At 63.7% G+C, this 17,101-nt stretch overlaps 1 protein-coding gene across 2 annotated transcripts; it reads right to left on the reverse strand.

Moving 5' to 3' along the window:
* Positions 1-300: 300 nt before the first annotated feature.
* LOC104314217 (myosin-6) lies at positions 301-15,809 on the reverse strand. Of its 2 annotated transcripts, none has more exons than XM_069774409.1 (39): positions 15,689-15,809; positions 14,917-15,118; positions 13,689-13,832; positions 12,766-12,922; positions 12,578-12,605; positions 12,369-12,477; positions 12,184-12,276; positions 11,991-12,054; positions 11,798-11,896; positions 11,531-11,634; positions 10,780-10,918; positions 10,410-10,678; positions 9,757-9,927; positions 9,302-9,611; positions 9,122-9,195; positions 8,895-8,982; positions 8,693-8,810; positions 8,480-8,603; positions 8,182-8,318; positions 7,972-8,098; positions 7,725-7,853; positions 7,394-7,636; positions 6,957-7,133; positions 6,710-6,855; positions 6,537-6,627; positions 5,714-6,103; positions 5,499-5,625; positions 5,273-5,391; positions 4,627-4,823; positions 4,145-4,328; positions 3,725-3,890; positions 3,523-3,647; positions 3,132-3,440; positions 2,804-3,007; positions 2,479-2,604; positions 2,118-2,393; positions 1,389-1,484; positions 508-642; positions 301-419 (listed from the first exon to the last, which is right to left on the reverse strand). In XM_069774409.1, the coding sequence occupies exons 1-39, from the start codon at positions 15,796-15,798 to the stop codon at positions 402-404; spliced, it is 5,925 nt and encodes a 1,974-aa protein (XP_069630510.1). In that variant the 5' UTR covers positions 15,799-15,809; the 3' UTR covers positions 301-401. The 2 variants fall into 2 exon arrangements, with proteins under 2 accessions (XP_069630510.1, XP_069630509.1); XM_069774408.1 differs by having other exon boundaries at positions 301-422.
* Between the last annotated feature and the right edge of the window lie 1,292 nt (positions 15,810-17,101).

A 17,101-nucleotide genomic window follows, 5' to 3' on the forward strand; every position in this document is an offset into this window, starting at 1 on the left:
GGTGGGGCAGGTGGTGGTTGAGATGCGCCGTGGGGCAGCTCATGGTTGTGTTGCGCCGTGGGGCATGTTGTGGAGCACCGTGGGGCAGACTGAGTTGCACCATGGGGCAGGTCAAGGCTGTGGGGCACCGTGGGTCATGTCGTGTTGCACCGTGGGGCGTGCCGTGTTGCACGGTGGTCGGCCATCTTGTGTCAGCTCCCTCCATCTTGCAGATGCCACACCGTGGGACCGTTGGCGTCACGCCGTGGGGCAACCCTTGCCTCCCCCCCTCTCCCCCCAAAGCAGCCCCAAACAAACCGCTGCTGCTTGATGCTTTTTATTGGCCCACTGAGGTTGGGGGGCTGGGAGGGGGGGGTGTGGGGCAGTTAGGGGTCTAGGGGGATGGTTGGAGGGCCAGAGCTTCACTCCTCGTTGAGGCCCTTCTGGTGGAGAAAGAGAAGAAGGGTGCGTGAGCATGGGGCAAGGGGGCGGCCATGGGGTGGCCGTGGGGCAGGGGGAAGGTCCCACCTTGGCGCCGATGTCACGGCTCTTGGCCCGCAGCTTGTTGACCTGGGACTCGGCGATGTCGGCGCGCTCCTCCGCCTCGTCCAGCTCGTGCTGCGCCTTGCGGAACTTGGCCAGGTTGGTGTTGGCCTGTTCCTCCTGGGGGCGGAGAGGCCGGGGGGGGCGTCAGTGGGGCTGCCCCCCATCCATCCGTCCGTCTGTCCCACCTGCCACCCATCCAGCTGTCCTACCGGCCGTCCAGCTGTCCATCTGTCTGCGCTTCTTAGTGTTCCCTCTGTCACACCATCCAGCCAAGCATCCCGCCTTCCAGCCATCCAACCCACCTTCATCCACTCAACCATCCAACCAACCAGCTCCTCATCCAATCAACCATCCATCTACTCAACCTTCCACCCATCTGTCCATCCATCCACCCATCCATCCTTCTAGCCAGTTGTCCCACCTTCCATCCACTCAACCATCCAATTAGCCATCTACACAACCTTCCATCCATCGACTCATCCATCCATCCAACCTTCTAGCCACTTGTCCCACCTTCCAGGCACTCAACCGTCCATCCGTCCCACCTTCCATCCACCCAAGCAACCTGGGTTGGATCCTTCCATCCCGTCATTCAACCATCCACTCAACCATCCATCCATCCAACCTTCCATCCATCCAACCAACCAACCATCTGTCCCACCTTCCATCCATCCCTCCATCCTTCATCCATCCCACCATCATCCCTCTGTCCCACCCTCCATCTCTCCCTTGACCCACCCTCCCCACCCCTTGACCACGCCATGTCCAGGTCCCCTGGGACTCCCCATACCCTCTCCTGCGCCCCAGCCCCGCCCCATTCCATCCTAGGGCGTGGCCCCATGGCCGCCTCCCCCAGCGCTCACCGCCTCCTCCGCCTGCCGCTTGTAGGCCTTGACCTTCAGCTGGAGCTTGTCCACCAGGTCCTGCAGCCGGACCAGGTTCTTGCGGTCCTCCTCTGTCTGCCAGGTGAGACACGTGTGGGTCAGGACCCAGACCCATCCGTGCTCTGGGGCACCATGAGAGCAATTACGGTCAGGAGACAATTAACGATGTTCTGGGGGGGGGGGAGCGGAACCCCTCGAGATCTATGGGTCGTCTTGGCTATGGGGCAGAAGGTGGGGTTGACCCCCAGGGTGAAGGTGGCTTCTTGGCCCTGCCGAGGTTCCACGTGAGGATCTGGGTCACGCAAAGACCCTGGGGAAGCTGGGAGGGCAGGAGGTGGCCTGGGGGGCTCATGGCCACCGGGTCACCTGTGTTCTAGGTCATGCTATGGCATCGGACATGGAGGCAGTGGGTGGTCTGGGTAACCCGTGTCTCCCTGGCTACCGGGTCAACCGGATTCTAGGTCACCCTACGGCATCGGACATGGAGGCAGTGGGTGGTCTGGGTAACCCGTGTCCCCTGGCCACTGGGTCAACTGTGTTCTAGGTCATACAACAGGGTCAGACATGGAGGCAGTGGGTGGTCTGGGTAACCTGTGTCTCCCTGGCCACCGGGTCAACTGCGTTCTAGGTCACGCTATGGCATCGGCTGTAGGTCGCTGTGGCCGCGGGGCCAGCGGGCGACCTTCCGGGCCACCCCAGGCGCCCCACCTGGTAGCTGAGCTCCTTGACGCGCCGCTCAGACTTGCGGAGGCCCTTGACGCTCTCGGCGTTGCGCTTCTGCTCGGCCTCCAGCTCGTTCTCCAGCTCCCTGACGCGGGCTTCCAGCTTCTGCAGCTGCTTCTTGCCCCCCTTGAGGGCCAACTGCTCGGCCTCGTCCAACCGCAGCTGCAGGTCCTTGATGGTCTGCTCCATGTTCTTCTTCATCCGCTCCAGGTGGGCGCTGGTGTCCTGCTCCTTTTTCAGCTCCTCGGCCATCATGGCCGCCTGCCCGAGGAGAGAAGCCATGGGAGGAGGCGGCCCCGGGCGCCTTCTCCGTCCCGCCGGGTGCGGGTCCCCCCGCGGCACTCACGTCGGTGATGGCCTTCTTGGCCTTCTCCTCGGCGTTCCTGCACTCCTGGATGGCCTCTTCCACCTCCGCCTGCAGCTGGGAGATGTCGCCCTCCATCTTCTTCTTCTGGTTGATGAGGCTGGTGTTCTGGAGACGGCAGAGCGGCTCTCGGGAGGTGGCCGTGGGGACACCACCCCGTCCCGCTTCAGCCCTGCGGGCCTTCGAGCCCCCCGTCTCCGCAGGCTTCGCCCGGAGCTCTCGGCGACCTGACCCAGAAGCCGCCCACGCCCCCGGTTTCTCCAGGGTTGGAGGCGACCTCTCTCCTGGGAGCTCCGGGAGGTCTCACCTGCGAGTGGAGGAGCTGGACCCTCTCGCTGGCCTCGATTAGCTCCTGCTCGGCCAACTTGCGGGCCCTCTCGCTCTGCTCCACCGCCGCCCGCAGCTCCTCCAGCTCCGACTGCAGAAGGTTGTTCCTCCGCTCCGCGATGGCGACGTTCTCCTTCAGGTCCTCGTTGACCCGCACCGCGTCGTCCAACTGCAGCTGCGTGTCCTGCCGGGCGGCGCGGGGAGGGGAAGATGGTGAGCGGGGAGGGTGGGGAAGGGGGGGCCGCCGCCGGGGGACGGTGGGAACGGCGCCTCCTCGCCTCCTCGCGGGACGGCCGTCCGACGGGTACCTTGAGGTAGCCCTGCAAGGTCTTGACTTGCTTCTGGGCCTCGGCGGCCAGGCGGTTGGCGTGGCCGAGTTGGAGCTCCATCTCGTTGAGGTCGCCCTCCATCTTCTTCTTCAGCCTCAGGGCCTCGTTGCGGCTCCGGGTCTCGGCGTCCAGCGAGGTCTGCAGCGAGTCCACCGCCCGCAGGTGGTTGCGCTTGGCCTGCTCCGTCTCCTCGTCCTTCTCGGCCAGCTTGCGCTCGTAGTCCGCCTTCACCTGGTTGAACTCCAGCTGGGCCCTCAGGATCTTGCCCTCCTCGTGCTCCAGAGAGGCCTGGGGGGCACGGAGAGGACGTCGAGGACCCCGGAGGAGACCGGGAGAAGACGGGGAGGCGTGGGGACGCGCCTCGGCTCACCTCAGCCTCCTCCAGCGCGGCTTGGAGCTCCAGCTTCTCGGCGTCCAGCTGCTTCCGCACCTTCTCCAGCTCGTGGATGGTCTTATGGCTGGCGCCCAGCTGCTCCGTCAGGTCCGAGATCTCCTCTGCACGGGGGAGATCCCACCGGGTCACGTGGACGGCAGCGGGGAAGAGCGGGGTGGGACGTGCCCCGCGGTCTCACCTTGGAGGTTCTTGTTCTCCCTCTTGAAGGTCTCCAGGTGCTCGAGCGACTCCTCGTAGGCGTTCTTCAGCTTGAAGAGCTCGGTGCTGAGGGACCTGGCCTCCTTCTGCGACGCCTCCAGCTCCGTCTGCGACTCCTCGAACTTCTGCTTCCACTCGGACAAGATCTATGGGGACACCACCAGGACCCTCGTCACCAGCTGCTTCCCCCATGAAGAACCCTCTCTTCATCCTCCTCCTCTCCCCAGCAATCTCCTGGTGGGACTTGAAGCTCTGCCGAAACACGGCCCTTGAGAGTTGCCCACCTTTCTTCTGGGCTGCTTCTCCTGCCCATCTTTGGTAGGTACGATGGGTGGGCCCCACGTCTCTCCTCCCCCTTCCCACCCTCCTCCTCCTCCCACCCGTCCTTGGTGCCCCCAACCTTGTCGAAGTTCCTCTGCTTCTTGTCCAGGGCGGCGGCCGCCGCGTTCGACCGCTCCAGGTCCGCCATGAGGTCTTCGATCTCGTTCTGCAGCCGGTGCTTGGTCTTCTCCAGGGAGGAGCACTTGGCGTTGACCGCCTCCACCGCCTCCTCGGCCTCCTGCAGCCGCTGGGCCAGCTTCTTCCTACCAGGTGGAGGGGAGAAACCTACGCTTGACCCCGCCAGCCCAGCCTGTTGGTCACCCGCAAAACGAAGACATTTGAGAGGAAGATGGCGGTAGGACTCGTGAGGCTCGCGGACGGTCTAGGTTCCTCAAAATGGGTTTTTAGTTCCCAAATTGGGCTCTAGATCTACCAAGCGTGAAGCAGCCCAACATCCTGGGTGGTGGCTGCTTGAGGGAAGAGGGGCAGTGACGGCCGGCAAGACCGAGCAGGTCCCACCACCCACGGGAGAGCCTCAGCATCCGTGGGGAGATGACTCACTTGGCTTCCTCCAGCTCCTCTGTGCGCTGGATGGCGTCCGTCTCGTACTTGGTCCGCCACTGTGCCACCTCGGAGTTGGCCTTGGAGAGCGAGCGCTGGAGCTCGGCCTTGGCCTCCGTCTCCTCCTCGTACTGCTCCCGCAGCAGGTCGCAGTCGTGCCGGGCCGACTGGAGGGCGTGGGCCAGCGCGTTCTTGGCCTGGGCGGGGAGGGCGAGGAGAAGGTGAGACCGCTGGGTCCACGTCAACTGGAGTCCTCTTGGGGTTCTCCAAGCCACTAAGAGCTGATCTTCATCTCCCCAACCTTCTGTAGACCCTAACCCAACCTCCTCGGGACCAACCCAACCTCAACGTCTCTAGACCCGCCCAACCGTCTTTAGGCCGGCCTGGTTTGACTTCACCCGCTGCGATGCCACCCGACTGCCTGCAGACCAACCCAACCGCCTCCCAGCTGACCTGCTCGACTCAACCTGTCTGCCGTTAGACCAACGCCACCCAACTCAACTGCCCTGGGATGGAACCGCCCAACCCACCCAAGCCCGAACGTGACTCCTTTTGGGTGCTACCGCTAGAAGGAAGAAGGAGACCTCGTCCCGGGGCCCCCCTGGAGATCCCCTGATCTTGGCCCCCCCCCCACCCCAAACCTCACCTTCATCTCCTCCTCCAGCTGCCTCTTCAGGTCCTCCATTTGCTGAGTGTAGGACTGCTTGCCCCTGGTGAGCTGCGAGATGAGGGCCTCCTTCTCCTCCAGCTGGCGGGACAGCTCTCCTGCCGAGGTACGGGAGGGAGGTCTTTAGGGGCAGGGCGGGGGGCGGAAGATGTGGGGGGGGGGCTGAAGATGTGGGGCGGGGGGTGCCGTGGGTCAGGGCTCCCACCGTTCTCGGTCTGGAGCTTGGCCCGTTGGGTGCTGGTGTCGTTGAGGGCTCGTTGGGTCTCCTCCAGCTTGGCCCGGTGCTCGGCCGCCTGGTCCTCCATGGTGCGGGAGACCTTCTCCATACCCACCTTGGAGGAGCAACGGATGGAGAGGGGGATGAAGCAGGAAGCTGAGGGCCACAGTGGAGATGAGACGTCCGCCTCGGCCGCCTCCTACCTTGGCCTTGATCAGCTGCTCCATGTTGGAGCTGAGGTCGTCCAGCTCCAGCTTGAGCTCGCTCTTCTCCTTCTCCAGCTTCTGCTTGACGCGCTGCAGGTTGTCGATCTGCTCGCTGAGCTCGGCCACGCTGTCGGCGTGCTTCTTGCGCAGCGCGGCGGCCGTGGCCTCGTGCTGCAGCGTGGCCTCCTCCAGGTCCCGCCGCATCTTCTGGAACTCCGCCTCCCGCTTCTTGTTGAGTTCGATCTGCACCGAGGTGGCGCCGCCCGCCTCCTCCAGCCGCTCGCTGATCTCCTCCAGCTCCCGCGACAGGTCCGAGCGCAGCTTCTCCACCTTGGCCCTGCCCGTCCGCTCTGCCTCCAGCTCCTCCTCCAGCTCCTCGATCCGCGCCTGTGGTCCGGGGGCAGGGACACCGTTGTTGGGCTCGACTCTGCCCAACTCATCCACTTGACTCAACCCAACCGGCTGGAGACTCTTCAACCCAACCAGCCGGAGATCCTTCAACTCAACCCAACCAGCTGGAGACTCTTCAACCCAACTAGCTGGATACTCTTCAGCTCAAATCAGCTCAACCCAACAGCTGGAGACTCTTCAACTCAACCCAACCAGCTGGATACTCTTCAACCCAACTCAAGTCAACCCAACAGGCTGGAGACTCTTCAACCCAGCCCAAGTAGCTGGAGACTCTTCAACCCAACCCAGCCAGCTGGAGACTCTTCAGCTCAACGCAGCTCAACCCAACAGGTTGGAGACACTTCAACCTAGCCCAAGCAGCTGGAGGCTCTTCAGCCCAACCCAACCGGGTGGAGACTAGATCTCTCACCTGCAGCTCTTTCAGCTTCTTCTGGAGCTGCAGAGCCAGTGCCTGCTCGTCCTCCATCTTGCTATTCTGCTGGTGGATCTCAAACTCTTTCCTGCAGAGGGAGGCAGAGAGCACTGAGGTCCGCACCTGCGCCCCCTGACTGCTTCGGACTGGGGTGGGAGGTCCAGCCTCACTTCTTGAGCTTCTCCTCCAGCTGCTGCTTGTCATTCTCCAGATCCATGATGTTCTCCTGGGTCAGCTTCAAGTCGCCTTCCAGCTTCCTCTTGGCCCGTTCCAGGTCCATCCGGATCTTCTTCTCCTGCTCCAGGGAGCCTTCGAGCTGCGTGGAAACACAGAAATGGGGAGAAACCTCCAGTTTTCGTCACCTCTGCCCCGGGAAGCTCCTCAGCAGTGCCCGTGGTGAGACCGGCCCACACTCACGTCGTCCGCCTGCTGCTCCAGCTTGACTTTGGCCTTCGTCAAGGTGTTGACCTTGTCTTCCTCGGCCTGCAGGTCGTCCAGCGTTTGCTGGTGAGCTTCCTGAAGGGCCTTCTTCTCTTTCGTCAGCTTGGCAATGGTCTCGTCCAGCCCGGCCATCTCTTCGGTGAGGTTCTTGACCTGCAGGAGGAGCAACATAAGGCCTCCAGCTCAGTGCCAGAGGTAGGGTAGACCTGGGGGAGGTTGCTGTTGGCCTTGGCCAATGAGGCCACTTCGATGCAGGAGAACCCAACCAGCCTTGGGGCTTCTTGATGTAGCCCAACCTAGCCAGCCTTGGGTCTTCATGACCCAACCGGCCTTGGGTCTTCCCAACCCAACCAACCAGGCTGAGTTGACTGGAATCCCCTCAGCTGGGAGTCAAGGCCTCTCCCCGCCCTCACCTTGTTCTCGGTGGCGTGTTTCTCCTTTTCCACCTTGGCCAAAGACAACTCCAGGTCATCGATGTCCTTCTTTAGCTCCGAGCACTCGTCCTCCAGCTTCCTCTTCTTGGCCGTCAGCTCGGCGTTCATCTCCTCCTCATCCTCCAGCCGCTCCGTCAGCTCCTTCACCTTGGCCTCCAGCTGGATCTTGTTCTTGATCAGCTGGTCGCAGCGCTCCTCGGCATCGTTGAGGTTGTCTTGCTCCTGTGTTGGGGCGGCGGGTGAGGTGCGGCAGCCCCGGCGGGGTGGCGGTCACCCCCTCAACGTGGTTTTGGGGGGCGACCTGACTCACGGCCTGCACTTGGAGCTGAAGATCGTTCTTCTCCTGCAGCAGCGAGACCATCTTCTCCTCCAGCTCCTTCCGCCGGGCCTCCGACTTCTCCAGGGCCTCCTTCAGCCGCCCAAACTCCTCCTTCATGGTCTGCGCCCAAGCCCAGGAGATGTCCCAATAGCGATGTCCGATCCCCTACGTCCCTCAATCCCACCCAACAGGTGTCATTGTGTTGTCTTAACCCGCCTGGCCCAGGACCTTCTCCCACCTGCATCTCCTTCTCCGTCTCGGCGCTCTTCAGCAAGGGCTTGATCTTGAAGTAGAGCTTCATCCACGGCCAGTTCTTCACCCCCATGAAGGCCCTGACGTTCCACTGGATCACCAGCAGCGCGTCCCTACGGTGGGGACACAGATGCCGTGGACCTGGTGACCCGCCGGAGGCCCCTCCCCGAGCAGAAAGCCCCGCCCCTCCCCTCACCGACGCTCCAGGATCTTCTTGAACTCAATGCGCATGAGCTGACCCCGGGCCTGAGCCTGGATGCGGGTGATGATGCGAGAGAGGCGCTCGTCCCGCATCTCCTCCAGCAGCCCCAGCAGCCCGGCCTTGAAGAAGACCTGGGGGAGGAAGGAGGCGGGTCAGTGGGGAAGGGTCGGCGGACGGCTGGAGGGACCGAGGGGCGGACGGAAGGAGGGAGAGGGCTGTCAATGGGCAGGTGGAGATGGGGGCGGTGGGACCGCCAGGTCCCCGAGCCCTCGGGGAGACCACGCGACCTCACCTTGGTGTGCCCGAACTTGTACTGGTTGTGGTCGATGTCAATGGAGCCCAGGAGCTTCTCGGTGCCCTTGCGGCTGTCGATGAACTGCCCCTCAGGGATGGCCGCGGGGTTCAGGATGCGGTACCTGGGGGCGGGAGAGGGTGGGATGCCCCCGAATCAGCCCCGGCGGGGTTGTCCGCCCCCTCCCCGCGCCCCACGGTCCACGTCTACTACCGCTGGCGGAAGTCCCCGTAGAGGATGCGGTTGGGGAAGCCCTTGCGGCAGATGCGGATGCCCTCCAGCACCCCGTTGCAGCGGAGCTGGTGCATCACCAGGGGGTTGTCCATCACGCCTGGTGGGGGGGGTAGGTGGGCGGGGTCAGCCGGGAGCCACACCCACCACCCCTGTCCCCATCCCCGCTCTTCTTTTCTCTCACCCGGCGCCTTCCGCTCGTTAGGGATGAGGCAGCGGACGAAGTGGGGGTGGGTGGTCTTGAGGTTGGCCATCAGCTTGTTGAGGTTCTCCTGGTGAGGAGGGAGGAGAGAAGAGGCTGACCGATGGGCCAGCAGGGAAGGAGCTGGGGGGGGGCGGTGCGACTGTCCTCCCCGCGGGGGGGTTGTCCTCCCTCTACCCCATGGCAGGCCCACCACGTAGGGCCCTCACCCGGTGCAGGGCGGAGACGGTCTGGAAGGAGGAACCTTTCTTCTTGGCTCCTTTCCCCTTCCCTCCTTCACCGCCTGGGGAAAAGAGGAGTGGGGTGAGGCAGGAGAGGAGGCGACTCTCATGGGCGACCATCTTCTCCAGCCACCCGTCTCTCCATCGGCCCACTGCCTGTCCACCCACCGGCGTCCGCCCCGGCGTAGTTGGAGAAGAGGTTGGCCAAGAGCTTGAGGGCCGACTTCTGGTAGAGCCCCACCACTGTCTCATTGAGGGGGTCCTTGTTCTTCTCCAGCCACCCCAGGATGTTGTAGTCCACTGTGCCAGCGTAGTGGATGAGCGAGAAGTGGGCCTCCGGCTTCCCCTTGACGTTGCGTGGCTTCCCAAAGTTGGCCGACTTGCCCAGGTGGTTGTCGTAGAGCTTGGCCTTGAAGGTCATGTCCGAGGCCTTGGGGAACATGCACTCCTCCTCCAGGATGGACATGATCCCCATGGGCTGGGGAGGAGACGACCTTGTCGGCCACGGAGGACGCTGAGCGCCACCCAGCCAGCCGCTGTCGGGGTCCCTGGCGAGCTCCGACGGGAAGGATCCTTCTCCGGGAGCCCCCTCTGCCCCCAGGAGGCCCGGGGGGAGGTGGTACCTTCTCGATGAGGTCGATGCAGGCCTGGAGGTCCATGCCGAAGTCGATGAACTCCCACTCGATCCCCTCCTTCTTGTACTCCTCCTGCTCCAGCACGAACATGTGGTGGTTGAAGAACTGCTGCAGCTTCTCGTTGGTGAAGTTGATGCAGAGCTGCTCGAAGCTGTTGAACTGGAGGGAGGGAACGGCCCAGAGGGTCAACGTGTTGCCCAATGGGATCAACGGGGTCACCGCAACACCCAATGGGATCAAGGCAACACCCAGTGGGATAAATGGGGCCACCACAACACCCAATGGGGTCAACTGAACACCCAGTGGAGTCAACCGAACGCCCAACGGGGTCAACAGGATGAACTCAAAACCCAACGGGGTGAACACAACACCCAGTGGGGTCAACCAAATGCCCAACGGGGTCAACGGGATCAACTCAACACCCAACAGGGTGAGCATAACACCCAATGGGGTCAACTGAACACCCAATGGGGTCAACGGGATCAACTCAACACCCAACAGGGTGAACGCAATGCCCAAAGAGGCCAAATTTCCACCAGAGGTCAACGGGAAGCTTAAGGAGATGGCCTCAACACCCAAGCGGAAGAAGCCAACCCCCAAGAAGAGCGACACAACCACCCCACGGCCCCCTCAAGCCTCACATCGAAGATCTCGAAGCCGGCGATGTCCAGCACGCCGATGAAGTACTGACGCGGCTGCTTGGTCTCCAGCGAGTTGTTGATCCTCACCACCATCCAGTTGAACATCTTCTCATAGACGGCCTTGGCCAACGCCCCGATGGAGTAATACACCTGCTGGACATTCTGCCCCTTGGTGACGTACTCGTTGCCCACCTTCACCCGAGGGTGGCACAACCCCTTGAGGAGATCGGCCGAGTTCAGCCCCATCAGGTAGGCCGACTTGTCGGCGTCTGCAGAGCACGGAGAAGACGAGGCGCGGTCAGGTCCCACCTCGTCCCCGGCTCGGAGGAAGCCCGGGGACCCCAAAACCCGCGCGTCCTCCCCGCCCCACCTTCGGTGCCGTCCGGCTCCGCCTGCTCCTCCCGTTGCTTCTGCTTGAACTTCATGTTGCCGAAGTGCATGATGGCGCCTGTCAGCTTGTAGACGCCGGCCTTCTCCTCGGCGGTGAAGCCCAGGACGTCGAAAGCGCTCTGCGGAGAGGGTGGAGGGGGGTCGGGAGAGGGCCCAGCCGCCCCCACCACCGAGCCCAGGGGACGTCTGTCCACTGGCCGCTGTCTGTGCGTCCTTCCCATCTTCCTGCTCATCAGCCTGTCCAGCCGTCTACTTGAAGGACTCATCCATGGACACATCCATCCATCCATCTTAGGACTCCTCCATCCATCCGTGGATACATCTGTCCATCCATCCTTCTGAGGACTCCTCCATCCATCTATCCATCCATCCTTCTGAGGACTCCTCCATCCATCCATCCATGGACTCATCTACCCATGGACTCCTCCATCCATCCGTGGATACATCTGTCCATCCATGGACTCATCCATCCATCCAGGGATCCTCCATCCATCCATCCATCCACGGACCCCTCCATCCACCTGAGGACTCGCCCATCCACCTCCACCTCCACCCCCCTCCTCACGTCCTACCTTCTGTCCCTCACCCACCTCCTCCCCTCCCCTCCCCCCTCCCCACCCCTCCCTTCCTCCTCCTCTCCACCCACCCGCCTTCCGCCGGCTCAACTCTCCACCCAGCCCTTCGCCTTCTCCTCGGTCGGGGGATGTCCACCTGCCTGCCCCACCGCTTACGTCGGTTGCCAACAGCTCTTCCGAGTCGTCAATGGAGGCCACGGTCACCTCTCCTTGGGAGGCGTAACTGTAGTCGTAGGGGTTGTTGGTGATGAGAAGCATCTCTGCTCCGTGGCGGCCGAGGATGGAGACCAAAAATGAGCGTTTCCGGCGGCCCAACGACCCCAAATCGCCCTCGATCGCCCCGAGGACGAGCGGACGAGCAGAGGAGAGGAGGAAGGAGAAGACCCGACGCCGAGCGTGGTGCCGACCCTCCACCTGACTCACCCAGGAGCTCCGGCTTCTTGTTGGAGAGGATCTGGTAGAAGATGTGGTAGTTCCTCTCAGCCTTCAGCTGGAAGATGACGCGGGACTTCTCCAGGAGGTCTGGGGTGGGGATGGAGAGGAGGTGGGCGGGGTTGGAAGGAGGAGACGGACGGACGGACGACGGCCAACCGGACATCCTCCTCAACCCACTCACAGGTCTCGATGTCGGCCGATGCCAACTTCCCGGTGGCCCCGAAATGGATCCGGATGAACTTGCCCTGGGAGAGCGGCAGCACGAGATGGAGGCGGCCACCTTCTTCCAGCGAGTCCTGCCCCGTTGATCCCGCCCTGTTGTAGACCCCGCCCTGTCGTAGACCCCGCCCCGTCATAGACCCTGCCCCACTCACGAATCGGGAGGAGTTGTCATTGCGGACGGTCTTGGCATTGCCGAAGGCCTCCAGGGCGGGGTTGGCCTGGATGATCTGGTCCTCCAGGGTGCCCTGGTGATGGGGGGGGCGGGACACACGGACAATGGGGGTGGGGCCGGGCATGGACACCGTTGGGGGAAGCTCCCCGCCCCCCAAGGACCCACCTTGCTGCTATTGGCCGCGTCCTTCTTGCGGTCGCCGATGGCAGCGATGCTGGCGAAGTATTGGATGACCCTCTTGGTGTTCACCGTCTTCCCCGCCCCGGATTCTCCGCTGGGGGGGGGGCAACGGGGAGATGTTGGAGAACATCACGGTGGCTTCTCCGTCCCACCCCACCGCTATGGGGTGGGGCCTTGGGGGGGCGGGAACTTACGTGATGAGGATGGACTGGTTCTCTCGGTCTGCCGGGAGAAAGGAGGAGGAGGAGTCAGGTGGGACGAAGTTGAGGGAGATTTTTGGGGTTGAGGTTCTCCAGTCTCTCAGGGGAGGAGCAGGTCTAGGTGGGGACCCCTTTTTTGGGGTGGGGTCTTCTAGTTTGGGGTCCCGGCGGGAGGTCCCTACCCGTCAGCATGTTCTGGTAGGCGTTGTCGGAGATGGAGAAGATGTGGGGCGGAGCTTCACTCCGTTTCTTGCCCCGGTAGGCGGCCACCACCTCGGCGTTGTAGACGGGCAACCACTTGTAGGGGTTGACCGTCACGCAGAAGAGCCCCGAGTAGGTCTGGAGAAGGGGCGGGTGGGCCAGGGCCACCGGGTGCCACCCCACCAGGAGGGGATGTCCCGGGTCTGGGTGGCCCGAGGGGGGTGGGGATGGGACATCCTGGGTTTGGGTGGCTTTTGGGGTCTTGGGATGGGACATCTTGGGTGCAGGGATGGGACATCTTGGGTCCAGAGTTGGGACATCTTAGGTCTGGGTGGCCCTTGGGGTCTTGGGTTGGGACATCTTGGGTCTTGGGTTGGGACATCTTGGCTCTGGGTGGCTTGAGGGGTCCAGGGATGGGACATGTTGGTTTTGGGTGGCCCTTGGGGTCTTGGGTTGGGACATCTTGGGTCCAGGGATGGGACATCTTGGCTCTGGGTGGCCCTTGGTGTCCAGGGATGGGACATCTTGGCTTTGGGTGGCCCTTGGTGTCCAGGGATGGGACATCTTGGCTCTGGGTGGCCCTTGGTGTCCAGGGATGGGACATCTTGGGTTCAGGAATGGGACGTTTTGGGTTTGGGTGGCCCATGGGGTCTTGGATTGGGACATCTTGGCTCTGGGTGGCCCACAGGGATCTGGAGAAGGGCCACCAGGTTCTACGTGGCCCAAAGTCCATGGGGCAGCCACAGCAGGTTCTAGGTGACCCATAGACTTTCTGGAAGGACCATCCAGTTCTAGGTCCCCCAAGAGCTTTAGGGAAGGGTCACCAGCTTCCATCCAGCCCCTAGGCTATGGAGAAAGCCCCTCCCTGTTCCCAGGTGCCCCAGGGGCTTGTGGGAAGGCTCACGTAGATCATCCAGGCGGCGTAGCGCTCCTTGAGGTTGTAGAGGACGGCGGGCTCGTGGAGGAAGGTCAGCATGGCCATGTCCTCGATCTTGTCGAACTTGGGGGGGTTCTGCTGGTGGACGTCGGCCTCCTTCACCGTCACGGTCTGCGGGGGGGACACACACGGACACACCCACACACCGGGGGGGTTGGGGGGTGCCCCATAGGTTGGGGGACGCTCTGGGGGTGGGGGTGGTCTCCTGCGGGTTGGGGGGTGTCCAGTGGGTGCGGGGTTGTCCTCATGGGTTGGGGGTTCTCCATGGGTTGGGGGGGTCTTCCATGAGTTTGGGGGTTCTCCATGGGCTGGGGGGTGTCTTCATGGGTTGGGGGGTCTCCCATGGCTTGGGGGGTCTTCCATGAGTTTGGGGGTTCTCCATGGGTTGGGGGGGTCTTCCATGGGTTGGGGGTTCTCCCATGGGCTGGGGGGTCTTCCATGAGTTTGGGGGTTCTCAATGGGACAGGGGTTGTCTTCATGGCCTGGGGGGGGTCTTCCATGGGTTGGGGGGTCTTCCATGGGTTGGGGGTGTCCTGATGGGCTGGGGGGTCTTTCATGAGTTTGGGGGTTCTCAATGGGTTGGGTGTATCTTCCATGGGTTTGGGGGTTCTCCATGGGTTGGCGGCTCTTCCATGGGGTGGGGGGGTGTCCTCATGGGTTGGGGGGTCTTCCATGAGTTTGGGGGGTCTCCAATGGGATGGGGGTTGTCCTCATGGGTTGGGAGTGTCTCCCATGAGTTGGGGGGGGCATGGGTTGGGGTTCTCCATGGGTTGGGGTGTGTCCTCATGGCTTGGGGAGCCTTCCATGAGTTTGGGGGTTCTCAGTGGGTTGAGGGGTCTTCCATGGGTTGGGAGGTGTCGTCATGACTTGGGGGGTCTCCCATGGGTTGGGGCGGTCTCCATGGGTTGGGGGGGTCTCCATGGGATGGGGGCGTCTTCCATGGGTTGGGGGGGTGTCGTCATGGCTTGGGGGGGGCCATGGGCTGTCTCCCCTGGGTTGGAGGGCGCCCCCTATGGGTTGGGAGGTCCCCCCCTGGGTTGCCCCCCCCCCCCCCAGGTTGTCCCCTATGGGCCTGGTTGCCCCGTCCACCCCCTCGCCCCCCCAAACCCTCCCCCCCCCATTAACCCTTTGTCCCCCAACTCCCCGTCACCTCCCCCTCCCCATTAACCCCTCGCGCCCCGCCTCCTCTTCCCACCTCTCCCAGCTCGGTCTGGACGGTGACGTCCCCCCCCTGCCGCCCCACCACCCGTCCCCGGACGAACTCCTGCTGGGGGTGGGGGACGAAGCACTCGCTGCGGGGGTCGAAGGGCCGCGTCTGCGCCGCCAGCCGCTCCCGCTCCCCCTGACGCAGGTATGGGGCTGCCGCCCCCAGCGCCGCCATCGCCGCCTCCTCCATCCTGACCCACGGCGAGGCCCCGCGTCACGGGGGGGGGGGCCTAGAGCCACCCCACGGCCCCCGCGCCTGGACCCCCTTGCCCCGACTCCTCTTGCCGGGAGGAGACCCCCCCCCAGAGCCGTGCTGGGACCCCCAGAGCCACGTCTGGCCCCATAGCGACGTCTGGCCCCATGCCCAGACCCCTATAGCCACCCCCAGCCCCACACGCAGACCCCCCCCCCGCCCCATAGTGATGCCTGGACCCCCATAACGACGTCTGGCCCCATGCCCAGACCCCCATAGCCATGCTCAGACCCCTATAGCCACCCCCAGCCCCACACACAGACCCCCCCTCTGCCCCATAGCAACACCCTGACCCCCATAGAGACTTCTGGCCCCATGCCCAGACCCCCATAGCGATGCCCGGACCCCCATAGCCCTCTGCAGCCCCCTATAGCCACCACCAGCCCCCCATGCACCCCCCCCACCCCACAGCGATGCGCTGAGCCTATAGCGATGCCTGCACCCATATCCCAGACCCCCCCCCTCCGAAGCGCCCAGCCCCACGGCTGCCCCACGGCGCCGTCCTCACCTGCAGCCTGTGGGTCTGGCAAGTAAGCTGGAGGGAGCTGGGGGGGGCGTGGGGAGGGTGAGGGGCTGCGCCCCATGGATCCCTGTGCCCCATAGATCCCTGTGGCCCATAGCCCCCCTTGGTGCCCCATAGATCCCTGTGCCCCATAGCCCTCCTGTGCACCCCATAGCCCCCCCTTGCACCCCATATCCCCCCCTGTGCCCCATAGATCCTTATGCCTTAGAGATCCTCCTTGTGCCCCATAGCCCCCCCCGTGAGCCCCATAGCCCCCCGTGCCCCATAGCCCCCCTGTACACCCCATAACCCCCCCGATCCCCCCTCTGCCCCCCAGATCCGCACCCCACATCCCCCCCCACCCTCTCTGTCTCTCTCTCTGCCCCACGCCGGCACCTACCACGGCCCCTCAGCCCCAAGGCCTTTATAGGGCGCCGTGGGGCAGGGAGGGGGGGAGGAGCATTCCTGGGGGGGGGCTGATAAGGGAGGGGGAGGAGGAGGAGGGGGGGCAGCTCCCCCCTTCCCCAGCCCCACGGCGTCCCTCTGGGGCTCCAGGCGTCTGGGCCCCACGTATCTACCCTGCAGCGTGATCTATGGGGCAGAGCTATAGGGCAGAGCAAGGGGCTGGGATGTGTGGGGTGTCTGTGGGGCTGGGACCCCTATGTGTGGGGTGTCTATGGGGCTGGGATGCCTGGGACCCCTATGTGTGGGGTGTCTATGGGGCTGGGATGCCTGGGGCCACTATGTGTGGGGTGTCTATGGGGCTGGGGCAACTGAGTCCCCTATGTGTGGGGTGTCTATGGGGCTGGGATGCCTGGGACCCCCATGTGTGGGCTGTCTATGGGGCTGGGACGCCTGGGACCCCTATGCGTGGGGTGTCTATGGGGCTGGGATGCCTGGGACCCCTATGTGTGGGCTATCTATGGGGCTGGGATGCCTGGGACCCCTATGTGTGGGGTGTCTATGGGGCTGGGACAACTGAGTCCCCTATGTGTGGGGTGTCTATGGGGCTGGGATGCCTGGGACCCCTATGTGTGGGGTGTCTATGGGGCTGGGACAACTGAGTCCCCTATGTGTGGGGTGTCTATGGGGCTGGGACGCCTGGGACCCCTATGTGTGGGGTGTCTATGGGGCTGGGATGCCTGGGACCACGATGTGTGGGGTGTCTATGGGGCTGGGACAACTGAGTCCCCTATGTGTGGGGTGTCTATGGGGCTGGGACAACTGAGTCCCCTATGTGTGGGGTGTCTATGGGGCTGGGATGCCTGGGACCCCTATGTGTGGGCTGTCTATGGGGCTGGGACGCCTGGGACCCCTATGTGTGGGCTGCCTATGGGGCTGGGATGCCTGGGACCCCTATGCGTGGGGTGTCTATGGGGCTGGGACGCCTGGGACCCCTATGCGTGGGGTGTCTATGGG

Source organism: Haliaeetus albicilla, chromosome 29, assembly GCF_947461875.1.
Source record: "Haliaeetus albicilla chromosome 29, bHalAlb1.1, whole genome shotgun sequence".
NCBI classification, from domain to species: Eukaryota; Metazoa; Chordata; class Aves; order Accipitriformes; family Accipitridae; genus Haliaeetus; species Haliaeetus albicilla.